Source organism: Oryx dammah, unplaced genomic scaffold (genome assembly GCF_014754425.2).
Source record: "Oryx dammah isolate SB20612 unplaced genomic scaffold, SCBI_Odam_1.1 HiC_scaffold_27, whole genome shotgun sequence".
Taxonomy (NCBI): domain Eukaryota; kingdom Metazoa; phylum Chordata; class Mammalia; order Artiodactyla; family Bovidae; genus Oryx; species Oryx dammah.
In genome coordinates, this window is record NW_024070211.1 from 7169230 (window position 1) to 7194934 (window position 25705).

Here is a 25705-nt window from a genome sequence, read left to right on the forward strand (position 1 = left end):
TACCCTGGGCTCAGGAGATAGACTAGATGGAGATGGAAAGGAACCCATGGGGAGGTGGTCAACTCATAACTCTGAGTTGCTTTGGCTCACAACACTTTGGACACAAAATGTATGAGTTTTTTCAACACCAACAATCAGTTCTCCAAGTCTCCAGACGCCAACTGGGTGCCCCACAGTTCAATTCAGCTCTGACATTGAGCGCTCAGAGGTAGAGTCAGACTCCACAGGTTTAAAGGCTTAGTCCCACAAGGCTGCCTGCACATCAGACACCAGTCCCAGGTCGTCACCTGACTTCTGACCAACTGGCTATAAATCAGGGGTTCCCACAACTCCTTCCTCAGTGGATAATTTGCAGGAATGGCTCACAAAACTCAGGGAAACATTTTACTTACAGTTTCTGGCTTATCGTAAAGGATACAAATGAACAACCTAGATGAAGAGGTCCACCGGGTGGGGGTAGGGGGTTGGGGAGCTCTCGTGCCCTCTCAAGTCAACCACCCTCCCAGCACCTCCATTTGTCCACAAACCCAGAAGTCCCCCCAAATCTTGTCATTCAGCCATTTTTAATGGAGGTTTCAGCACTTAAGCGTGATTCATTAAATCATTGGCCATTGGTGAGTAACTCAATCTCTAGTCTCTCTCCCAGCCCCAGAGGGCAATGGAGGTGGCTGGGGGTTGAAAGTTCCAACCCTCTAGTCCTACCTGGATCTTTCTGGTGACCAGCTCCCATCCTGATGCTATCTACGGGCCTCCAGTCGCCAACCATCTCATCAGCATACAAAAGGCGCTTTTTTGTCTGAAGACCTGTCTGGAGACCCCACCCTGGAGATCCCAAGGGTTTAGGCACTATATATTCCAAACCAAGAACAAAGACCAGACAGAAAGTTTTTTTTTTTTTTTAATTTTATCACGCTATTCTTTAGCAAGGCCCCTTCTCCCACCTTGTAGTTCAGTGGTTAAAGAGTCTGACTGCAATGCAGGAGACTTGGGTTCGATCCCTGGGTTGGGAAGATCCCTTGGAGAAGGAAACGGCAACCCACTCTGGTATTCTTGACTGGAGAATCCCATGGACAGAGGAGCCTGGCAGGCTACAGTCTATGGGGTGGCAAGAGTCGGACACGACTGAGCGACTAAGCACACGCGTGGGCAGGGTTGTAGTGTCATTTCTCCCACCTCCTACTCGAGGTTTACTTGGGATTAACTGGGAGGAGCTGAGACAGAGAACAATGAAAGGTCCTAGGGACCTGCATCCCCACTGCGCCACCCTTGACCTTCCCTGTCCACAGTCCTCCTAGGTGGGGGGCCAGTGGAAAAACTGGCTGAGCCTGGCTTCTGTAGAAGGTAGAGCAGAGAGAGCAGAGCAATCAAGGACATTGAGGATCCTGGTCTTCAGCAAGATTGCTCCAGGAGGCAGGGGACCCTAACCCAGGAGACTGGGCAAAGAAAAACTGTCCATATGCAGCACAGCAGGGACCAACTCCTGCTCCCAAATTGGCTTGTCACCGAATCAAGGAGCTCCCAGCGTCTCCAGTCTAACGATGCACTGCTTTGGTGACTGCAAAACCCACTCCCCACCAACAGGGGGCGATCACACCATGTTTTAATCAGGGCCAACCGGAAGGTGCTTCTCTGGCAAGAACACGACAAATTGCTGTGGACACTTCTAATGCCTCCTGCTTCCCCGTGGAGAAAATTTTTACCGTTCTGGACCCTGGGGCCAAGAAGCCACCTCCATTTATACACCTGTTCACTGATCTGCTCACTCAGCACTTTGGCGATTCTCAGGGATTTAGTGAGAACCGCAGCAAGAGTTCACCTCTGGGCTCTGGACTCTGTTAACGTGAAAGTGAAAGCCACCCAGTCATGTGTGACTCGTTGCGATCCCATGGACTATACAGTCCATGGAATTCTCCAGGCCAGAATACTGGAGTGGGTAGCCTTTCCCTTCTCCAGGGCATCGTCCCAGCTCAGGGACTGAACCCAGGTCTCCTGCACTGCAGGCGATTCTTTAGCAGCTAAGACACTCTTTGCGACCCCATGGACAGTAGCCTGCACCACGCTCCTCCGTCCATGGGATTTTCTAGGCAAGAGTACTGGAGTGGGTTTGCCGTTTCCTTTTCCAGGGAATCTTCCCTACCCAGGGAATCTTCCCTACCCAGGGATCGAACCCAGGTCTCCCTCATTGTAGATAAACAGGTTACCGTCTGAGCTACCAGGGAAGTCCATAAGCCACAAGGGAAGCCCCTGGACTCTGTGTACCCCTCTGCACGTGTAGCAGAGCAGAATGTCCTCCCAACCAGGACCCAGGGAGTCCGGTTCTTGTCCTAACTCTGCCCTGTACCACTTTGGTTCTCAATTGTCACGTCATGTCTGTAAAAATGGGGCCGATGACGATGTTCCGTTGGATCTGACAAGCACTGAGACACGAGAATGCTTCGTAACCTTCTGAGTGCTGTGCCTGTGAGATTTATTGTCTCCATCACAGCGTCTGCCTGCCTGCCTCTTTGTGTTGGGATGATGATCATATGAAGGAGAAGAGGAGGTGCTCTGTGTGAAGACGAAGAACCTACGTAAGCACATGTCAGGCTGCTCTGGTTTTACGAATAAAGTGCATGGATACTGTGCATCCCGATTTCTTTGAAATTTGAAACATTTTTCATGGACAAATGAAAGAAGCCGAGTCTCTCCTCTGAGATTCCAAGTATGAGACTGGGAGAGTGAATGAGGGCAGGACCTTTTTCTTCATCCCATCGTCATAAGAAGAGAAAAGCAAAGGAGAACCAAGTTCTGGGAAATAATCAAAATCTTAGTGTCAGCTGAAAGGGCCTTAAAAAATGATCTTTCAGATTTGTTTTATGGATGAAAAATCAAGGCCCAGAGAAAGGGGGGAAAAAAATGGCCAAGATCACACAGAGAGATCTTGGCTTCAAGCCTGTATGTGTTTGCCTCCAAGACCCACTCAATTCTCCATACTGATTCCCAGCACACCACCATCACTGAACACCTGGCCTGAACTGCACCTGTTGCTGCTGGGGGTATAAGCTTCCCATCATGCCTCGATGCGCATGTAGGTGGTAAATGCAGGAGTGATTCATTTTATCTTTAAATTCGGAAATCAGTTCAGCAATCAGAGGTGGGTGTTATGTTCTGGTATTGAGAGTGTAGATGAGTTTTATTTTCTCCTTCATCATTTTCAAGGTTATCCAAAATTTTACAACAAACATCTCTAACTTTATAAATGCCCTCCCCTCCCCATCTGATTTTAAACAAGGAAATGGGAGGGTGGTGAAATGCTCAGCTCTGTATTGAGGTCCGGGAAGCAAGGCCAACCAGTATGTGTCCTGCCAGGCAGAGGCCCTGAGCTGGGAGTCCTGAAGGTCTGAACTCTGCAACGTGGTGTCCCAGGCCGCCCAGGTGGTATCACCTCCACGCCTCACCTTTGCTCTCACCAGCCCTTGCTCCTGAAATCTCCTCCCATGACCATCACCAAATCCCACTCATTTTTTAGGACCTAACAACCCATTCCGCTAGTTCCATGAAGGTGTTTTAAAGCTCACCTTCCCTAGTTGGGACGAACACCTGCCTCCCTCCTCTGACCACTAGTGGAACTTTATCTGGACCTTTTAGAATTCCGATCATCTGACTTGCCCTGGAGTCATCTGCACCCAGGTCTGTCTCTTCTCCTGGGCTGAGGTACCCTTGAGGGTGGGGCTTACATATTATGTATCTTTGTGCTCCCAGTGCCACCCACAAGCCTGGCATATGCTAGATTTCAAATGAATGTTTGCTGAACTTCACTGAAAATACAGTATCCTCAAAGAGGGGTATTGATATATCCATTTATGGCTGCGCTCATTAGCCTCAGCACTGTTGTCATTCAAGGTTGAATTCTACGTGGCAGGGAGCTATTATATTTAGCAGCATTCCTGACTTCTATCTACTAGACGCCAGTGGACACCCCCAGTTGTGACAACCCCAAATTTGGACTGCCGACTGTTTCCTAGGGGACAAAATTGCCTCCCATTGAGAACCACTGATATATGATTTCATGGAGTTTTCATAAAGAATCCCTAGGAGTAGGAATTCCTATTTGATAGATGAAAAAGGCAAGGCTCATGGAGAGTTTAGAGTTGAAACAGTTCAGCACATAAGTCCTCCAGTCCAAGTCCAGTCCTGATTCTGCAATCCTGGAGGCCTCCCAGCACCCCATCTTTGCTTCTCCACTTGGGTGTGTCCACTCCACCCACTCCCAGGCCCTGGGTTCTGCCCTTTTCCCTCCCCTCCAGTCTCACCCCTGTGGCCTGTGCCAGGCTGTGACCCACTGGTTGACCCTCCTAGTCCACACAGACTAGACCTCAGGCTGTGCTTGAATCCGACCGTCACATCTGCAGCACCTTTTCCTCCTCCCCATGCTTGAACACGCTGATGGTGACCTGGCCTGTCTCAGACCCGTACTTGTTCTTGACAAAGACACCGTAGCGCCCGCTGTCCTCACTGTTGACCCTCTCGATGGTGATGGTGACCTCCATCCCCTTCACATCCATGTGGTAGCGGTCCAGGAAGGTGACAGGCTGGTCATTCTTCAGCCAATAGATTTCAGGGGCAGGATCTCCTGAGACGACGCAGGTCAGGCACAGGGTCTGTTTGAAAGGACAGGAAAGGAACAGTCAGTCCCACCCTCTGGGACTAAGCCTTGGCATCGCCTTCACGCTCCCAGGGAGCTCCCGTACAAGCTGCTCCTTGGGACAAGCTAATTATGTGTGCTTTATTGTAACCCATAAAGTAACAACATGAAAGGGAGACATTTTACTGAAGCCCCACATCCTCCATTCTCAACTTTATTCTAGAGGAATGCCTGCTAGAATTTCAGATCTTTATTACTTGAGCAGTGACCTGCCCTAGAGTGGCATGGACTTCGCTTCATTGCTTTCTGTTGTACACTTCGTTATCATTTTACCAGGCAAAGAAGCCCAGATTGCTTTAGCGTGAAGATTTTAAGAATTGAGTTTGAAAATTCTCAGGAGAGCAGTCCTCTGTGCAGGGCACTGTAGTGTGATGGGCAAATGCCCAGAGTCTGGAGCTGGGCTGTCTGGGTGTGACTCCCAGCTCTGTTCCTTTAAGCCGTGTGACCTTACGTAAGTCCCTTAACCTCTCTGGGCCTCTGTTCCCTCAGCTATAAAGGGTGACTAGTAATAACACACTGTTCCCTGTGGTTGCCTCCATGGTTAAAAAAATGGAACAGTGCCTGGTACAAGGTGAGCAACATGAAGACATTAACTGTTCTTTGCTAGAATATTAGACTTGCATGATTTCAGTCCGGAAAGGGCTTTTTAGGGCTCATCGAGTCGAACTCCTGCGGAAACTGAAGTTCACAAAGAGAAGCCCATGACATCCGGGGCCCCCTGGAGGGAGGGGGTGAAGCTGGGAACAGCACCCCCCCAGGCCACACACCATACGTGTGACCAGCGAGGGGTGGCTGCTAAGCCAGACTCTGGCGGAACCAGCCCCTCCGGTTCTGAGGTCCACAGAGCTCTGTTGATTTGTGCTCTTTGATGGATGTGGGAGGGAGCCCAGGGTGGGACTGCTGGCTGTGGGCCAGGGGCCGACGGTACCTTATCTTCCATGATTGTGGCCACGTCCGGGAGCCCCCTCACCACTTTGGCACGATCTGGAAGGGAAAAAAACGAGACCCACCCCATGATGAACGTTTACCTGGAGTTGTGGTTTATTTTTCAGCAATGCTTCTCTTCCTATTGGCATTGTTTGGGGTGGACATCTTTAAACTTGTATTACGTTATTTCTTTGCCTTTACAAACAGAAGATAGAGGACATGTTTCTATCATTGCCTTGAGGTTAATATCATGGTCCGTGGTACCTGGAGGTGATAGTGAGGTGCCCTTCCCCTTGAGAACTGGGAGAGAAGGTGAATAAGATTGCTCTGAGCCTTAAACTGGCAAAGTGCACAGAACAGGTGTGACGATCCAGCTAAGGGAGGGAACAGGAAGGAAGCTTTGGGGACACTGATTCTGGTCAAGGGAGGGGACCCGGTGGCCCTGGTGGTTGGGCAGGAAGAGAAGGTGGCTGTAAATCTCTAAGCAGAAAGCCAACATATCCCCTATGCTGAAGTCGAGGCTGTGGGAACGGCCCCTGGATCACGATCAGGGTTATGCAAAGAGCCTTGAAGCAGCTGGGGTCCGCAATGGATGTAGGGGAGGAGGACCCTGGATCAGGGTTGGGGGAAGGGGGGAGCGATGGACCTCCACGTGGGCTTAATGTTCACCAGGCAACAATCCACCACCCTAGACTCTGGACTTCACAGGCCCCGGCGACTGCAAATGGTGAGTGCAGGCTCCCGCTGTTAGGGTCCTGGGGTGGGTGTCCTGTCCTGCGACTCGGAATCCCAGGATGGGTTGTGGGACGGAAATAATTAGACAGAGATGTGATGGGCTGAGTCGGGTCTTCAGCCTCTGGTCCTCTCACCAAGGTGGGCCGCCCCTGTGAGGGCTCCTCACTGCCCTTAGACCCCAGATGTCTGACCCCTTTCCAGATTTCAGTTACGAACAGCCTGCACTTCCTGCTAAGTGGGCACATTTGGGAACAAGAGGCCATATAGGGTTAATCCCTCCTCCTACACATGACCGCAAACGGTCAGTTTCTTTTCTCAGGTTGTCCGGAGCTGCTTTGCTCTGCTGCCTGAAGTCTTTCCCTCTTGAAAAGTCCCCTAGTGACTGCTGGGTCAGTGGGACCGGCAAGCCAGCCCCCTGGAACGGGGTGGTTTAGCACTCGCTGTGGGGACCCGATGAAGCTCCAGCGCATGGGCTTGGTGGTGCCCCTGGGCAGCTCAGAGGCTGTGTCCTGGATTAGCTGAGACCCTAGTGGCCCGAGAGCCAGAACCAGCTTCAGCCTTAAAGTCGTCCCCTCCCAGGCCTCGAGCAGAAAGACCAGCGCAGCCTCGGTCCTGTCTGCCCCTTCCTTTGGAGTCCCTCTGACGTCAGCTGAGTGGATGCTGGGTGCATCCGCAGTCTCAGGTATCCTCGGACTCCTTATCCACCTGTCTTCATGCTGCCGCTGCCACCCAGGTCTCCTGGCAGCTCTGTGACAGCCCAGAGCCACACAGCCACACAGCTGGGCAACCGGGGCTCCAGCTGCCTTGCCAGGAGCTGTGAGCGGCTGGGAAGTCACCCCCAACTCAGAACAGGAAACCGCGGAAATATGGCTGGACTTACTCTTCTCAATGATGGCCAGGGCTCTGGAAAACAGAAATGGCAAAAGGGCTTGGGGTTCCATCATATAAAGGCCAGTCCTGCCCGCGGTTGGGGGAAGGGTGGTAGGGGAAAGGCGGATCCAGCCAGCTGCACCTCCCAGGAAGGGTCCTGTGTGCATGCACCCCAGGGGCCTTGATCACGCTGGGAACTTACTTCAGTCTCTGGTGCTCAGCCATGGCATCCTCAAAAGCTACGAGAAGGAAAAGGGGAACAGCTGTGTCAGAGCATCCCCCCCACCATCCCTCTACTCCATCCCCCTGACCTTTGCAACCCACAGGTGCAGAGCCCAGCTGTGACTGTTCCTCCTCTCTGTTCCAGCATTCTCTTGGAGGCACTGCCCCCAGAGATTGTGGGGTTTTCTAAACAGGTTTCCAGACGGGTGGAGAGATCACCTTGCCCTGAGAGATCAGCCGAGAGCTGCCGGACTTCCTTCCCAGCCGTGATCTCCAGGATGTATTTGCCCTTGTCTGAGTCCTTGGGGTCCAGGATATGGAGCCAGATCTCATCCAGAGTGGTACCAGCCCTCACCCGATCGCCACTCTCCAGGCGTTTCTCTCTGAACGTGAGGGCAAAGCAATGGTTAACAGGGCTGTGCCCAGGACAGGCTGGCTGCCTGCCCAGCTGTAGGCACCCCTGCCCCAGACTCCTCTCCTGGGGTTTTGTTTCTAGATGTGTGGGGACATTCGATAAGTATCTACCCACTCATCCACTCATCATTCACCAAAGCTTGTGCCCGTAATGAGTCTCTATTTGTGACATGTCCTGCAGGCTGGGACCTTGAGAAAACGGTGCTCCAGGATCAGTGGCCACCTCCCCAAACCCAACCCAAGGGAGCTACTTCCTCACCTCATCCTTCTCCTCATCTTAAAAAACCTCCCAGGAGCTCTTCCCACAATAACTGGCCCCAAGCACTTACAAACTGTATACACTCCCTTCTTTACTTAAATTTCATACCTAAAGACACCTGGCCCACGCCCCCCGTGTCATGCTGCAAAAGTGACACTTCTGGGCTTAGTCACAGGGCTCAGAGACTCTGGAGAAGGAGCTTTATTGTTCTGAAATTCAACTTGGCCTTGGTCTCACTCACATGACAAGTTTGAGTAAGTCAGTCTAGCCTCCTCCCTAAAATGGGTGTAATAATGCCTGCTCCACGAGGCTGAGGTATGCATGTAAGAAGCACTGGGAAAATTCTGCTCCCGAAGTCTTTGGGGTCACTTAGCTCCGGCTGAGTCCCCGATGCCTGATCCTGCCTTGAAGGCCTGGCCCTAAGTTAGCTGTCAGCCCCCCAGGTCCCTCTGCCTGCCTGTCTCCCCTCAGCCTGGCTGCCTGAGTGTGCTAAGGCTGCGGAGACCCACAAAGGCACCATGACCCACGTGACCACCTGGTATTCCTTCCTTCCTGAGTCCTTCCCTCGCTCAGTTCCAAGGTGCTGCTCTAAGACAATAGTCCTCCCGTGGCCATGGAGACACTGAGAAAATGTTCTCAGCACCAGGGTGCCCACCTTCCCGGGGGGGCCTCCCTTTGGCATCTCTGACAGCTGTTCCCTTCCCGGGCTCCCTCTGTGGACTGGGGGTGGGGGGTGGGGTGGGGTGGTCTCTGCCAAGCTCTTAGGACTGGGCTCGGGGGCGGGTGCTGGCTCCCTCTCTCCTGGAACTCCAGGGCAAGGCCAACGTACTTGTGGAACCAAGTGGTCTTCATGTACTTCACGTTGTAGTACTTGACCTTGCTGAAGAGCCGGATCCCTTCCTCTGTCCCTTGGATTTTCAGTGGGGTCGCAGAGAGAGCTGGGGGTGGGAGGGGCAGAGGAGAAGGCTGAGTCTTCCCCAAGGCCCTCTGGGGGGCAGCCAGCTTGCCCCTGCTCTGGGGTGCGGTGGGGGAAGGCAAGTGTGGTCACGGGGCAGGAATGCGACCCCCCACGACAGTCTCTGAGGTTGGAGTCTAAACCCACCCCACCCTGGCAGCCAAGGATGGCTGGAGACCCCCCCTCCCCCAGGCTCTGTGGCATCAGGGCAGGGCTGGGCAAAAGTGGGTGGGGCTTGGCTTGCTTACCACCGATCCTGCCCAGCTCAGTGAAGATGGCATCCAGGGCTGGAGGGAGAAGAGGGAATGGTCAGCTGATATGGGGGGCTCCCCTAGGGACGCACCAGGGTGGGCTCGGCCTTGGAAAAGGCTGGTGGAGCTTATGAGCAGCTCTGAGGATGCAGGCGTAGGGGTGAGGAGGGGACCCAGGGCACTCCATGACGGATGGGGTAGGGCCACGCAGATGGAGGACAGATGGGCTGAGCTGACGATTTACCTGCAGGCTGAGCCTGCCGGCCTGGTGAGGACCCTGGGGCCCACTGTGGGGCAGAGCAGAGGACCCAGACTCCACATCACGAAGCCTGGGCTCGCTGTGGGGCGGGGCAGTGAGCATGGGCTCCGGCATCACACAGGCCGGGCCCTCCCTGGCCCTGAACTGCTGTGCAGCCGTGGGTAGGTCACTTAACCCCCCTGGGCCTCAGTTGCCCCCAGTGACACGGGGATCACAGACTGTATCTCTTGGTTCAGCGAGAGACCCTCCTGGCCCATCTCTGACATCGCCAGCTCCTACCTTCATCTCTGAGGTCCAAGATGGTATCGTCCTCCCCTCGATCGTCGGAAACCTCCGCTCTGTAAACACCCTGGTCCTCTTTGGACAGCTGGAAGGAAGGAGGAGAGAAGGCAGTATCAGCGTGGGTTCCAGAAAGAGTGATGGATGCAAATCAGGAGGCCTGGGCTCCAGGCCAGCCCCTAACTCTCCTCCCTGGGCTCAGTTTACCCCCCTGTGATGGGCTGTCTCTGGCTCCTTCCAGCTCCAGAGCCCTTTGATTCCAAGCTCTCGGCTTGTCTGTGGGCTGGAGGTGGGGCAGGGAGGCGGGCCTGAGGGCAGAAACAGACGGCCCCTTCCCTTCTCCCCTCCCGCAGGGGGATTCTGAGTCAGCTGCCCTGAGCAGAGAGACAGTCCTCCTCACAGAGCCAGGCTGAGCCAGGGCACCCTCCACCAGAGCTGCCCTTCTTCTGTGGGGCCCGGGATGGAGGGGTCTCTCTGCATCTCTCAGAAGAGGTGTGCTTTCTTTTGCTCAGGACAAGGGGGTCCTTATTGACACATGCTTGTCAACCTCGAGAAGCCTGGGTCAACACTTAGCAAAGCAAGAACTTGGGCTGTGCTTTGAAAGCAAGGTCAGAGTTCAACTGTGCCCTCTCATTACACAGCATCTCCTCCAAGGGCTGGGTGGGGGGCGGGGGGGCGGGACGATATCTGCCTCCCTGACCCGTCAAAGGGCCCTTTGCAACCATTTCCACGTAGTGTGTTTTGAGGCAGATTCCGAGGCAGACACATTTCTTTAAAAAAAAAAAATTATTTCTTTTTAGTTGGAGGATAGTTGTTTTACAATATTGTATTGGTTTTTGCCATACATCAACACGAATGAGCCATAGGTATACATATGCCCTCTTTCTCATGAACCTCCTACCCATCCCACCCCACTCCTCAAGAAGCATCTCTTAACCCAGGGATCAAAGGACTGAAAACCCAACAGTCCTCCCCTATGTTCCCTCCCCGCTCCTTCAGTGAAGGCGCCAAAGCCCCAGCCACATTCTGTGGAGGGTGTTTGGAGAGACTTTTGGGTCCACTCTCCAGCCTTGCATCTTGGTACTTAAACTCCCTGAGTCTCAGTTTACTCATCTGTAAAATGGTGGCATAAACTTTGCCCTGACCACGTGCTACAGTTTCCAAGAGGATCAAGGGAGATAACTTTTTGGAAGCCAGAAAGTTCTCGCACCAATAGGCCAGACGATTATGACAAGACTCAGTAGCGATTAAGTCCCTCCTTGAAGCCAAGCCCTGTGGAAGGGCCTGCACTGTGATGACAAAGGCCAACTTGTCATTATTTTGGCTGAGATTTGGGCGAGGACCCTGAAATCATTAGTTCTTTCCTTGTCAGCAAACCTGCGTTTGCGCAGTACTCCTTGGCACATGGGCCACAGAAATCAGTGGCAGGGCAGAAAAACATTGAATATTTAAGAACGAGCTTTGTATTTCTATCTTAACCAGGTCACACTCCTTTGAGGGCCCTGGGGAGGAAGTGGGTAGGAGAAGTGAGCTCCAGGCCTGCTTTGCTCTGCCCAGAACGGCCTCCCATGGAGACAGTCTTCCTGCCCCAATCTCAGGCTGCAGCAGCAGGAAGGAATCTCATGACCCTCTCATGTTACAGGTGAAAACTGAAGTCAGAGAGGGACAGTGACTAGCCCAAGGCTACATGGTCAGGGGCAGGGTCAGGACTGGAATTCAACAAAAGGGAAAAATCAGTATGACTGAGCCTGTCTTTATTTACAATTTTGGTATTGCCTTCCCCCATGGTCTTTTATTTTGGCATTAATTTGATTCTTACTATTGCCTAGAAAGGGCTTCCCTGGTGGCTCAGATGGTAAAGCGTCTGCCTGCAATGCCGGAGACCTGGGTTCGATCCCTGGGTCAAGAAGATCCCGTGGAGAAGGAAATAGCAACTCACTCTAGTACTCTTGCCTGGAAAGTTCCAGGGACAGAGGAGCCTGGTAGGCTACTGTCCACAGGGTTGCAAAGAGTCGGACACGACTGTGTGACTTTACTTACTTATTGCCTAAAATGCTATTTATCTTGATTACTGAGCTTTTTAGTGCCCCCTTAAAGTGTGTGCATGAGGTGAGTGCCTCACTTGCCTCGCCTGACTCCCTGCCCAGTGCTCCTGGCACCGCAACTCCATGAGCTCTCAGGTCAGGGCTGCACTTACCTCTTCGATGCAGAGAAGCCCTGCTCCAGTCTGCGGGTCATACTGACCAGCTGGGAACTCTCTCTTCTGGAAGAACCACTGGAAGCGGGTTTCTTTCTTGGTATTGGTCACCTGAGGAAGGTCAGGAGTGAGGAGACTCCTTCAGGCTTCCTCTTTTAAGTGAAGACTCAGTTCATCTGAATTTTCTTTTACAAAAATGACTTCCCCCTCCCCCGCTCCCACCTTGCTCTCCCCCTAAACCTCAGCCAACCCCTTCCTCACACAGTATGTCTTCTCTGATGGCTTCTGGACTCTGGACTTTTGCTAATGGCATTCCCTCTGCTTCTTGATCCCTTTCCTACCTTATTTTTCTTTGCAAATAGCTGTGTTACTTCCTCCAGGAAGCCTTCCTTTCTGCGCCCCAGAGTGCCCCCTATCATGAATAGTAAATTTCATGCATGTTTCCATCACAGCACAAGGCATGCTGTTTGCACAGGCTCTTGCTTTGGACTGTGGGATGCTGGAGGCCTCAGGAGACCACTTCTTCGTTCCTGTAGGCCCAGGGCTTGCAGAGTGCTTAAGTTTGCTGAATGGATGCCCTTCTGGGAGTGCGCCGTCCCCTAGTTATCTGCAAGGCTGCAGGGTGCTGAGAAACAGCAGCACCAGCTCTGGAGTCAGACACACTCGATGAAACCCCGGCTCCAGGCTCTGCCTCTTACTCTGTGGTCTTGAGCTACTTCCCCACTTGCTTTTTCATCCTAAAGTGGGGATCCTAACGCCTCTCTCACAGATGGTTGTGAAGTAGATGAAATCAAATAATGCTATAAAATGCAGGGCACAGTGTCTGGCGGGACACAGGGACTCCCCCTTTATCTACAGAGCACTCTCTTTCTTCCAGACTCCTGGCCTCCGGACACTCCCCAGGGCAGCTAGGAGACCTAGCTCAAGGCTGACCCAGCGCACTCTGATTCACTCCAACTCTGCTCCCTGGGCTTTTGTTTTCTCGATTAAAGGCAAAATGCCTGGGGCTACTTCCCCTGCTTGGGATCAGACTTAGCGCAGAGTATGGAGTTGCCGGGGAGTGGGGCAAGACCGACTCTTTGCGACCCCATGAATCGCAGCATGCCAGGCTTCCCTGCCCATCACCAACTCCCGAGTTTACTCAGACTCAATGTCCATCGAGTCGGTGATGCCATCCAACCATCTCATCCTCTGTCGTCCCCTTCTCCTCCCGCCTTCAATCTTAAGACAGCCACTGGGCTTGGGGAAAACCACTGGTCTGGGCCCACGTGGCCCGGGGACAGGGCTGGAGGCGGAGGCGAGGCTTTGCCTTGCAGGTCAGCAGCACTTGGCAGTCGTCCGTGACCTTCCACTGCAAAGGCTCCACGAAATACGGACCTGCGAGGGCACAAAGACACGCCCGGCGGTCAGAGCGCCAGGATCGGCTCGCGCGCCACCTGGTGGCGAGACGGCGGAAGGCGCCTGGGCGGGGCGCCTGATGCCCAAAGGCCCCTCGGATTCTGGGATCCCGCCCTACCCAGGAGGGGCCTGGGGTGAGGCGAGGGAGGCCTCAGGGGTGCAGAATTTAAGGAGGCGCTCACTCCAGGGGTTGGGCACATTTTGGCACGAGGACAGCACTGGCTCAAACGGCCCTCCCTCGGGGCCCCAGCAGGACGGAGGGATCTATTAACCCACTTGTGCGGCGGTTCCCCAGCGCCAGTGGCCGAGGGTTTTGGACTTCGGACCAGCAGCTCTTACCCTGTTTTCTCTTCCAGTCTCTTCTCTTAGCATCTGCCGCCCTGAGAAGTTTGTCGAACTCTGTGAACACAGGGGGTGGGGGGGAACTGGCGTGAGCCAGGAGGAGGTCCGGGAGTGGGTTGGGGGGCGTCTGGATGGAGCGGGAGGGACCCTAGGGCTGAGAGCTGAGGTCGGGGGCCGGGGCACGGCTGACCGTCGTCCACCAGCGCCAGAGTGATCTGGTTCTTGGCTTTTCCGTCTTGGAGCTGGGCAGTGTACGACCCTTTGTCGTCCTCGGTCAAGGGCTGGATGATAACTTCCACCAGGCCCTTCTCTCGGACGAAGTTGATTTTGCGGTTCTGGGGAGAACAAAACACTAGAGTCTGTTCTGCTCTCTTCCAATTATAGGGAATTTGTGTTGTGGGGGTGCAAATCGGCGTGTAGTTGGACTTGGGGTGGTAAAGTTAGAGACCTTCAGGTTTGGGGAAGGGGTCCTGGGTACCTCTCTTCATGTGTATAAACACACCCGGCTCCTGAGAACACCCTGGAGCCCCGCGGGCACAGGAGAGTCTTGTGCCCCAGTCAATTTCAGTTCATAATAATCCCCCAATCTCCTACTGTGCCATACTTTTTTTGGTTATTTTCTATTTTTTTTTTTGCAATTTAATAGACAAAAGTTCCCCATAAAATTATAAAGGGTGCTATAAAAATCCTGTGTGTCTGCTACCCAGAGTTAATATTTGTTTATATTTTGTCACATTCTAACAATTTTCAAAACGTTTTGTTTTCCACATTTAGGACCTTCTTCCCTCTGGCTTCACTTGCATGTATGATTTGAGGGAACCGCTAGTTTTGTTTTGTTTTTCTATAGTCTCAGTGCTGTGTGCTGAGTCCAGACTTTGTTACACTTCCTCTATCATGAGCCAAAGTCATGCGTGCTTCATCTTTATGCAAAACTTTCTCTATTTTCTCAATTGTTCCTCCTGATCCTGGGGCAACCAACCCCATTGTACAGATGCAGAAACTGAGGCACAGACAGGTGAAGAGACCTGTCCAGGGGCACACAACCTACAGGAGATGAACATGAACCTTCTGACATCTAGCCTCGAGTTCTTTTCTCCTCTGTCCGAACCAGCTCCTATCTTGATAAGACATATGTAATGACGGCCACTTGGCCATCTGGAGATGGAATTCACAAATAAGATCATTTTATGATTAAATCTCTCATGAGATTGAAATTGGCATCTTTGTAAGTAAAAACAGTTGAGTATGGGCAACTTATATGGTTCATTTAGTACAACTTACTGCACACAAAATTTTTTTAAAAAGCAATGTAACACCACAATTATAATAGGAAGAGGAAATAAAAGTAATGTTTTTCAATACACAGATGCTCATATCACTCACTGGTGCTTCATGACTTACAAGGAATTCGTTTTAACTTAAGAAAAGTTAGAAAAGCAAAAAGATTAAAACTATTTCTGTACAGGGGAATTCCATGGTGGTCTAGTGGCCCAGGTTCAATCCCTGGTCAGGGAACTGAGATCTTGCAAGTCAAAGCAAACAAAAACTATTTTGTACAAGAACAGGAAAATGAATAAAAAAGCAGAGGTAATGTGGCTAATAGGATAAAACTCTCTATCAGTGTATGTTAACAATGCAAAAAAGTAAAAAAAAAAGTTGTGTTTGTGTCTCAGAGTTAGAGTCTAGGCTTGGATAGTTACAAGCATGAATGTAGGTTTTTCATCTTATGAATGTTTGTCAGGATACTCAAAAATTGTGGGGGGCATGGGAAATTCTTTGTGGGAGTGTCCCTTGCATTGGCAAATGTCTAGCATCCCTGCCCCCTGTCCTCCAGGTACTAAAATCCAGGTGTCCCCACCCTGACTCCTTTACTGTGACAGCTGAAGCAGGTAGCTATTTCTGAAATGTCTGCTAGGGGGAGGTGCTGGCTGGTAGAGACCACTGCCTGCGAGGCCACCTCCTGGGCCAGGGACCTCATTTAGGGATTCTGAGCCCCCAGTTACCGGTGAGCTGAAGATTTCCTTCTCGTTGAAGATTAGATGCAGCTCAGCCGCCGGAGACAACTGTTCCACTTCCAGCCAAAGCCGCACCTCTCCTTGCTCAAGGATTTCAACGTTCCAGCCAGAGATCAGCTTGATCACTGGGAAGTAGAGGACATGAAGGGGTGGGCAGGGCACCCTTTTCCCCTCCCCACTCCCGACAGCCCCACCTTGAGCACTGTGTGGACATGCCATGTGCAAAGTGCTTCAGAGTCTGGTGGAGACATAACTAGGGTGAAGGTCTGGGGAGGGTTTCCCACTTTCGGTCACCCTAGATTGAATTCATCTCAGGGAATTCACCCTCCTCCTATGGCTTTAAGGCTGTGCTTCTCACCCTGGCTGGACACCAGAAATGTAAGGACTTTTAAAAAACATGTAATTTCATTTATTTATTTTCATTTAGAAATCATTTGACTTGCAAAATGTTGCAAAAACAGACAGAAAATTCCAGTATCCTGAACTTTCCCAAATCACTGTATATTTTTTTAAACCAGGAAATTAGTATTGATACTATTCTACAGATATTGTTCAAATTTTGGCACTATTTACTAATATGATTTTTTTTTTCCAGTGTGGGATTCAATCCAGGATCCCACATTGCATCCATGAACTTTCAAAACACCAATATCTGGCTCCAGTTCCAGAGATTCTGATTTATCTGGGGCATGGCCTGGGCATTCAGATTTTGAAAAGCTCCTGAGGTGATTCCAGTATACTCCCAAGTTTGTGACCCCTGCCACTGGTACTACAAATGCTACTCCTGGCCAGTGGAGGAAAGCAGGGGTTTAGATGATCCACAATCCAAGAGGAAGAAGATATCATTCACTCTGCCCTCCCTTGTATCCCACATGCTCTCTGCTGGCCACTCTTTTCCCTTTATGGACTGAGGACTCCCTGGGTGTCTGACCCTCCAGCCCCAAGATGACCCCATCCTCCCCTACCCCCTACCAGCCTAGTGTCTTGCTCTTGGCTGACTCAGCTCTGCTCAGGACAGCCCAGTGGGCCTGGCATGACTGCCCAAGTCTGGCGGCTTGGATTGCTTACCTGGGTTTCTGATCTCATGGCTCAACTTCTTCAGCTTGTTCAGTTCTGAGACAGGGAGGAGCAAGGAAGAAACCAAAGAGAATGAGATACCTGGGCTAGTGGGGGTCATGGGAACTGTTCTAGCATCCACACTGGGTGAAAGTCCTGAGAGACTCAGCTCGGGGTCACTTGGCTACCAAACAGGTTGATGATGGCTATTGCGAGCCTTGGCTCTGGGGCACCGAGGGGCCTTCAGGGGCTGCTGTAGGCCCCCCTAGATCGCTTATTCTCCTTGTCCTTCAAGGCCTGATCAAGTGCCACTTCCCCAGAGGAGCACCTACTGTCTGCCAATCTCTGCACGATCTCAGTGATACTCACCCCGTGCTGTGGGGGGTGAGCATTACTGTCTGCCTCCTGAGCCCCCTTGTTAATCCACTGTGACACACTGTCCTAGAATCTGAGGGTCTGGCCCCTTCAATGAGTACTTCAGGCAACACGTGTCTGGGGCAGGTCGGCACAGTGCTGTCTCATCGCTAACTGCTTCCTTGAGTTAGGTTTGTCTCTCCTGCTAAGCTGAACCCTGGACCTACATGGGTGTCTGGCACACAGAAGGTGCTCAGTAAACGCGTGTTGCACGAATGAACTGGCAGAGGCAGAGCCCATATCTCATTGTCCCTTGTAAGCTTAGAGTCCAGAGTATGATGAGTCTGGACACATGGCAAGCATCCAATCCCAACCCCAAAAACGAACCCCACTGCTCTTGTGGATGGTTTTATGCTTTTGTGGTTGGCTTTAGCTTGCATGGAGTCATGTAAGTGTATCTGCATAACAACATTGTTTCACTTGGGGTATCAGGGATTATTACCACCCCCTTTTACAGGTGAGAAAACTGAGGCCCAGAGAGGGATCATGACTTGCCCAAGGTCAAGCAGCCAGGAAATTGTGGAACTGGAATAGAAATCTGGACCCGCCTGGCTACTGTGTCTTAACAAAATCAAAGGGCCCCCTGTGCATTCAGCAGGGAGGACAACGGCTGTCCCAGTTGCTATGGAGACAGCAGAGGGTGCGTCTCATGGACAGTGGGTTTAGGCCCAGCCTCCCCTCTCTGGTGGCCCCGGCCCCACTGCTCCCTGTGGCCATCCTCACGCCTTAGACTAACTGCCTTTGGCAGTTCATCATTCCACTTACACTGTTGATTTTTTTGGCTATGAAAGGAAGTGAAATAATTCACCTGTACCTTTGCTTTTATCAATAGCAGAAAACGGAAAGAGAGAGATGAGAATAGTATAAGCTCCATCAGGCAGGGGTTTTTGCCAGCGGGGTTCACTGATGGAATTCAGTGCCTGGGACGCCTTCTGGCATGTGGTTGGTGCTCAACTGACACTTATTCATGGACCTGCTGACTAAGTGGGTGGGAGAGGACCTACTTCTCTTGAAATCTCTGCTTTACTCATTTTTATGGCTTCTCGCTGGCCCCTGGGGTATTTGTATTTGGTACTCTGGGCCTGTCTCTCTGGGGTGGTGGCGGTGGAGAGGGGCCTCACCATCCTCCGTCAGCGTGTGGCTTGCTGAGATGTCTTCGTCAGCATCTGTGACCACCACCGAGTAGGTGCCCAAATCCTCGAGGCCAGGATCTTTCAGGATGATCTTAGATCTGCAGAGACAGCAGAGCAGAGGCTCTGAGAGGGGACTCGTGGCCTGGAAGCCTGGGAGCTGGGGAGTCTAGGTCGACCTTGGACGCCCTGCATCCCAGACCCAGACCCTGGCCAAGCAGGGGCGTCTGCCTCCTTACACTTTCCTGGGGTCCCCTGCCCAGAGCCAGTCTGGCCTGCCACCCTCAATGGCCCTTGCTAGCCAGGCTCTCTGGAACCGTCTTCATACTGTCCACATCCCCCAGGCCTGCCTCTCCTTGGGCTCAAGTCATTAGCTTTGTCTCCTGCCGGATGGGGCTGAAGTCAGAGCTGCTACGGATGGAGGAGCAGGACCTGGAGGCCCTTGACATCCTAACCCCTCTTTTACTGATGAGGAAGCTGAGCCCAGAGAACTTCCAAGAGCAAGGTGCTGGTACCCAGGCTAGAAACCAAATTCTGAGCGTCTCCTTGGAAGCAGCCACATAGAGGCACATTTCTTGCAGAAAAAGGATCTCCAGATGAGTATCACCGCTTCAGCCCGTCTGTTGCCCTCTCCCTCACTTCTTCCCCAAGGTGGCAGTCAGCATCCTTCATGGGAGACCATGCAGCCCTCTCAAGCTCATCATCGGGGGTCCTTCCAGGTGGGCTCACCTGCGAGCTTTTGCCCATTCATCCGATAACATCCGGGACCTGTGCCCTAGGTGTGGTGCCCTTCCCCTCACTTACTTGTTAGCCTCCTCCTTGACCTTGACCCTCTCTGGGTCCGGTGGGCCCTTGTAGTCCTTGGACCACTGAAACTCGGCAGAGTCGGGGGCCTCTGGGGCTTCAAAAGCCATGTAGATAAAGCCCTCATCATCCACACCAACCTCGATCTCCCGGGCATCTGAGGGCAGGATTCAATGGAGGGTACCAGACATTTAGAAATAATAAACCAGGTAAGGCCTGTTCCCCGCTTAAAGCCTCCAATAGCTGCCCATTGCACTCGAATAAAATAATAAACTCTAGACCCTTGTGGCCTCCAAGGCGTTGCATGATCAGGCTCTTTCTCAGCTCAAACATCACCTTCAGAGGCCCTTCTTGACTACTCTGGCTAAAGTAATGCCTACCCCAGCCTATCACCCTGTTTTATTTCCTTATCACTTATCACTGACTTTTTCAGCATTTACTTGTTTTCTGTCCTTCTGTCCCCACCCTTGTCACTAGGGCAGGAACCTTGCTGTCTCATCACTGCCTTGTCCCCAGTGCAGGGTGGGTGTCATCGGATACTTGCTGAATGAATAATTAAAAGAATGGGAAAAGAACACACTTCATAGTGAGAAGAACTGAGCGAGTTCGGCCTACACGAGCTGTGCGACTTGGTCACTTAACTTCTCCGAGCTACAACAAAATCAGTTCTTAAGTGGGGGCAATGAGGGCTTCCCTGGTGGTCCAGGGGTGAAGAATCTGCCTGCCAGTGCAGGGGGCATGGGTTTGATCCCTGGTCCAGGGAGATCCCACATGCTGTGAGGCAACTAAGCCCATGTGCCACAGCTAAGCAGCTGGAGAGTAGTCCCTGCTCGCTGCAACTAGAAAAAGTCCTCAAGCAGCAACGAAGACCCAGTGCAGCCAAAAATAATAAATAAAAATTTTAAAAAAGTGGGCACAAGGACAGCTCTCTCAAGGGCTTGTTGGGAGGGTCAGACAGTGTAAGGACCCGACAAAGCATCTGGCTTGTGTGGTAGGAGGGGACCCAGGAGGGACCTGTGAGTGCAAGGCAGGCAAAGCCACATGGTGTATCTGAAATGCAGCTGGTTATTATTTTAAATATCCACGAAGAGTTGTAAGAGTTTAGGAACGTGGTGTATCAAGGATGGAGGACCCATCTCGTAGAAGAAGACCATGTGTTCAGATTTCAGGATCCATCTCAGGATCCCACAGAAATAAACGAGAGTGGGGGCTGGGAGAGAAATGGGCAGGAAGGGGTGTAGAGGGGAGGGGAGGCCCAGCCGGTCCATCTTCCTGCTGTGGGTCCTACCCCGCCTTCCCTCTACCTGGCTTGTCCTCCAGGAGTACTGGGTCGGTGGGCATGGATGGCTGCCCTGGGCCCGCTGAGTTCACAGCCTGTACTTGGAACATGTAGGTCTTCCCCGGCTGCAAATCGGAAATCTGGAGGAAAGGAGAGGGTAAGAGTGAGCCCTGAGGAGGGCAGAGGCTCTGGCCACGGGCTGCAGGGGGTTGATTGATCACCATCCACCCCCGGGGAGTGCCAGGCTGCCCAGGGGAAGGGACAGGCTAGGGGCTTGTTCCTTTCTTGAGCTCCAGCTTCAGACAGGCATCTCCACTGAGATTACCTCCCATGCCTGTGACGCACGGAACGACATCCGCTTGGAGCTTAGCTTACCATCAGCTTCCTCACAAGAAAACTCTTTCTCCTCCTGGGCCCCCCACCTCTCCTCCATCCATCACCCCGGAAAGAAGCTTGGGGATTGTCTCTGACATCTATTTCTTGAGCCCTACACCTCTCATCACCAAAGTTCCCATTTTATCTCCCTAACGTTTCTTTCTTTTTTTAAAAAATTTATTGATTGATTTTTGGATGTGCTGGGGCTTTCTCTAGTGGCGGCGAGCAGGGCTTGCGCTCTAGGTGCAGCGCGCAGGCTTCTCACTGCGGTGGGATCTCTTGTTTCGGAGCACAGGGTCTGGACCGTGCAGACTCAGTAGTTGTGGTACATGGGCTTAGTTGCTCCGTGGAATGTGGAATCTTTCTGGACCAGGGGTCAAACCTGTGTCCCCTGCATTGGCAGGTGGATTCTCATCCACTGTACCACCAGGGAAGACCCTTAACGCTTCCTGAATGTGACCTCTCTGTGTCCCAGCCATGCCTTGATTAAAGTGTTATTTCTTCTCACCAGGATTAGTGCAAGTTTCCTAAATGGTGCCTCTGCCTCTAGACCTATCTTCCTGGTCTATATTTCCCTCTACCAATCTTTCCAAGAGGCCAGCCTGATTACACTTAATTCTTTCAGTGGCCTTCAGGGTGAATTTCAGATTTTGTGGCTTCGTACCGAAGTCTCCCTCACCCAACCATCTTCAGCCTCTGTCTTCTTCCTCCGCTCTGTGCCCCCTTCACTCCCTGGCTCCTCAGGGTCCCCCGTGCATCACATTGCTTCATGCCTCCCTGCCTTTGCCCTCGCAGAGCCTTCTGTCTGGAATGCCCTTCTCCTCCTCTTGGTCTAGCAACTCCAACTCATAATCAGCCACTCAGTGTGGCAGATGGGACGAGTCCAGGTAGGGTCTCTTACTTTCCTCCTTGGAGTGCCCAGAATCCCTTGGACCTGCCTCGATTGTATGACACACAGTATTGTAATTGCCTGTTCCCCAAGGCCTGTGACTTGAGCCTTGAGCTTTTTACATCCAGGATCTAGTTCCCAGTCTGGCACTAAGGAGGTGTCCAGAAGTGTTGAGTGAATGCTGGCTAATCATCCACATGCAGAAATGGTGCCAAGTCACTGAAGCTCCCCGACCCTGGAGAGCAGAGGGACCAGCCATCTCCTGTGGCTCTTGAGGGTCAGCTGTCCAGCACTGGCTGACTCTACCGCAGGGAGCCAGCTCCCATGGGGGCAGCAGCTGCAGAATCTCAGAGCATCCCATGGGCTCTCATTCCTCTGTGATTCAGTTAAGACTTAATATTATTGTTTCAAAATGAAATATTTTAATTTTTTTTCTGACTATGAAAGAAACGCATGCCTGTTGGGGAAAATATCAAAGCAATAGAAAAGAATATAAAGTGAAGGCTCCCCTGGTATTTCCACTCTTAGAGATGACCAAAATTGCCAATATTGTAAAAATCCATTAATACTTGTATTAAATGCATGTAAACCATGTTGAGGGCTTCCCTGGTGGCGCTAGTGGTAAAGAACCCTCTTGCGGTAGGAGACATAAGAGATGCAGGTTTGATCCCTGGGTTGGGAACATCCACTGGAGGAGGGCATGGCAACCCACTCCAGTATTCTTGCCTGGGAAATCCCATGGACAGAGGAGCCTGATGGGCTACAGTCCATGGGGTCCTAAAGATCCGGGCATGACTGAACCGACTTAGCACTCAGACCACGTTGAGATGTGACGCACACCGTAGTCTGCTTGCTAGTATCTTCTTTCCACATCGTTTTGGGCCTCTCGAGCGTGCTTTTCTTTCCTCTTGGTGCTAACAGAGTGTTCACCTGTGGGGCTGAAACCCACACACCCTCCTGCCTGCTGGGAGAAAATATTCCCTTTCTCCTTAGCGCTGCAGAAGATAAAATTGAATACATCTCATGGAACGTTCCTTAAACCAAGGAGGCCTGTGAGACATGTTGTCTTCAGAGACAGATACTACCACCTGGAAGTCTGTGATCCGATGGATTGTCTGTTAGTAATTTGTGTCTGTTAAGAATGCTACGGGCTTCCATTGTAGCTCAGTTGTTAAAGACTCTGCCTACAATGCCGGAGACCTGGGTTCGATCCCTAGGTTGGGAAGATTCCCTGGAGAAGGGCAAGGCAACCCACTCCAGTGTTCTTGTCTAGAGAATCCCATGGACAGAGGAGCCTGGCGGGCTATAGTCCATGGGGTCCCAGGAGTTGGACACGACTTAGTGACTAAATCACCACCAAGAATGCTTCAGTGGACACCCTTGTTTTCTGACAAGACAAATATGCGGGAGTCATCTTTGTTATGCCAGAAGAGCGTTGTTTGTGTTTCCCCTTCTACACATCTGGAAGTGAAAACAACAGCCACAGGTGCATAAAACCAGTGATTCTGCCACATTTATCATTTATCCAAAGAGTTTAGAGTTTGCTTCTCATTGAAATTAAGAAACATGTATATGCATATATGGTCATTAATATACAATGTGATATACATATATTACGTGTTGTGTGCTCAGTTGCTCAGGTGTGTCTGCCTCTTTTGTGAACCCATGGTCTGTAGCCCGCCAGGCTCCTCTGTCCATGGGATTTTTCCAGGCAAAAATGCTGGAGTGGGTTGCTATTTCCTCCTCCAGGGGATCTCCCCAACCCAGGGATCAAACCTGCATCTCCTGCATCGCAGCTGGGTTCTTTACCCATGAGCCACTAGGGGAACCCCTATTAAATGTTATCTAACATAAGGAAGCAACGGGACATGGAACAACAGACTGGTTCCAAATCGGGAAAGGAGTACGTCAAGGCTGTATATTGTTGCCCTGCTTATTTAACTTAAATGCAGAGTACATCATGAGAAATGCTGGGCTGGAAGAAGCACAAGCTGGAATCAAGATTGCCTGGAGGAATGTCAATAACCTCAGATATTCAGATGACACCACCCTTATGGCAGAAAGTGAAGAGGAACTAAGAAGTCTCTTGATGAAAGTGAAAGAGGAGAGTGAAAAAGTTGGCTTAAAGCTCAACATTCAGAAAACGAAGATCATGGCATCTGGTCCCATCACTTCATGGGAAATAGATGGGGAAACAGTGGAAACAGTGTCAGACTTTATTTTTTTGGGCTCCAAAATCACTGTAGATGGTGACTGCAGCCATGAAATTAACAGACACTTACTCCTTGGAAAGAAAGTTATGACCAACCTAGATAGCATATTGAAAAGCAGAGACAAAGGTCCGTCTTTGCCAACAAAGGTCCATCTAGTCAAGGCTATGGTTTTTCCAGTGGTCACGTATGGATGTGGGAGTTGGACTGTGAAGGCTGAGTGCTGAAGAATTGATGCTTTTGAAGTGTGGTGTTGGAGAAGACTCTTGAGGGTCCCTTAGACTGCAAGGAGATCCAGTCAGCCTATCCTAAAGGAGACCAATCCTGGGTGTTCACTGGCAGGACTGATGCTGAAGCTGAAACTCCAATACTTTGGCCACCTCATGCGGAGAGTTGACTCATTGAAAAAGACCCTGATGCTGGGAGGGATTGGGGGCAGGAGGAGAAGGGGACGACAGAGGATGAGATGGCTGGATGGCATCACCGACTTGATGGACATGAGTTTGGGCGAACTCTGGGAGATGGTGATGGACAGGGAGGCCTGGGGTGCTGCAATTCATGGGGTTGCAACGAGTTGGACACGACTGAGCAACTGAACTGAACTGAACATTTAAATATCCTGCTCTGTATTGTGCAGTTTTAGCCACATATGATGGATATATTTTTGTGTCAAAACTTACCAGCAGCTCCACCTTGTTGTTTATACTATTGCTACTTCTTAAACTCCCACAGTCTTTACTCTCTGGCACTGAGTTCGCATCAAGGATACACTGTGATCTATTTAAACAAACCCACTGCTGATGGACATTTAAGCTGTTTCCAACTTTTGCCTTCATAAACAACACTACAGTGAGCATCACTGTCCTAGGTCTTTGTGCATTTGACTAATTGCTCCTCTACAGTTCAGTCCTAGAAGCAGAATTCCTAGCTTGAGGGATGTGCATATCAAGGACATCCCTGGCGGTACAGTGGATAGGAATACACCCAGCAATGGAGGGGACATGGGTTCAATCCCTGGTCCGGGAAGATTCCACATGCCACAGAGCCACAACTACCGTGCGCCCCCATGCCCTAGAGCCCATGCTTTGCAAGAAGAGAAGCCACTGCAATCAGAACCCAGTGCACCACGACTAGAGAGTAGCCCCTGCTCCCTGCAACAAGAGAAAACCCCCTCTCAGCAGCAAAGACCCAGCACAGCCAAAAGTAAATAATAGGTAAGTGTTTTAAAGGGGGATATGCACACCCAAATGCTGCTACACCTTACTGATTACAAGTGAGGTTTTAGGGATGAGTCTACTCAGCACAGAGCAACCTGCCAGCCAGACCTACTGCGAACTCCCTGTGTGACCCTGGCTAAGCCACACCCCCTTTCTGATCCTCTGCTGCCAGTAAGTGAGGGCAGTGACCTCTGAGGGCCGGTCCAGCTTTGATGTTCTGAAGTCCTGCTGTATCCTGTGGCAGGGTGAGGACTCACCCTCAGGTGGGTGCCAGAGATGAGGTCTGGAGTGACTGGCTTCCACTGCTCAGAGCCTTCCTCCTGGAAACTGATGCGGTAGCCTGTGACAGGTCCAGCCCCTTGGTAGAGAGGGGGCTCCCACGTCAGCATCAGGGAGGTGGCCCGCACCTCAAACACCCGCAGGTCATACGGGGGCCCTGTGGGAAGATGGGTGAGAGAAGGAGATGGGCAGCCAGGCACCCAGCCAGACACCCAAATGCCAGCCACACAGTCAGGAGGCAAGCG

General features: G+C 51.6%; 1 protein-coding gene across 4 annotated transcripts in view; it reads right to left on the bottom strand.

Annotated features, from left to right (window-relative positions):
• Positions 1 to 3140: 3140 nt before the first annotated feature.
• Positions 3141 to 25705, bottom strand: part of MYOM3 (myomesin 3) — a 52149-nt gene continuing 29584 nt past the window's right edge. For all 4 annotated transcript variants that reach the window (XM_040229569.1, XM_040229568.1, XM_040229565.1 and 1 more), the window contains exons 20-37: positions 25439 to 25617; positions 20516 to 20630; positions 19212 to 19368; positions 18399 to 18508; positions 16876 to 16920; positions 15796 to 15932; positions 13983 to 14127; positions 13790 to 13849; positions 13362 to 13429; positions 12053 to 12163; positions 9856 to 9943; positions 9315 to 9353; positions 8941 to 9049; positions 7658 to 7821; positions 7419 to 7455; positions 7227 to 7249; positions 5613 to 5668; positions 3141 to 4640 (exon numbers count right to left, since the gene is read on the bottom strand). In XM_040229569.1, the coding sequence (XP_040085503.1) occupies positions 4380 to 4640; positions 5613 to 5668; positions 7227 to 7249; positions 7419 to 7455; positions 7658 to 7821; positions 8941 to 9049; positions 9315 to 9353; positions 9856 to 9943; positions 12053 to 12163; positions 13362 to 13429; positions 13790 to 13849; positions 13983 to 14127; positions 15796 to 15932; positions 16876 to 16920; positions 18399 to 18508; positions 19212 to 19368; positions 20516 to 20630; positions 25439 to 25617 (1904 nt within the window). In that variant the 3' untranslated portion in view covers positions 3141 to 4379. The remainder of the gene's footprint in view (positions 4641 to 5612; positions 5669 to 7226; positions 7250 to 7418; positions 7456 to 7657; positions 7822 to 8940; positions 9050 to 9314; positions 9354 to 9855; positions 9944 to 12052; positions 12164 to 13361; positions 13430 to 13789; positions 13850 to 13982; positions 14128 to 15795; positions 15933 to 16875; positions 16921 to 18398; positions 18509 to 19211; positions 19369 to 20515; positions 20631 to 25438; positions 25618 to 25705) is intronic.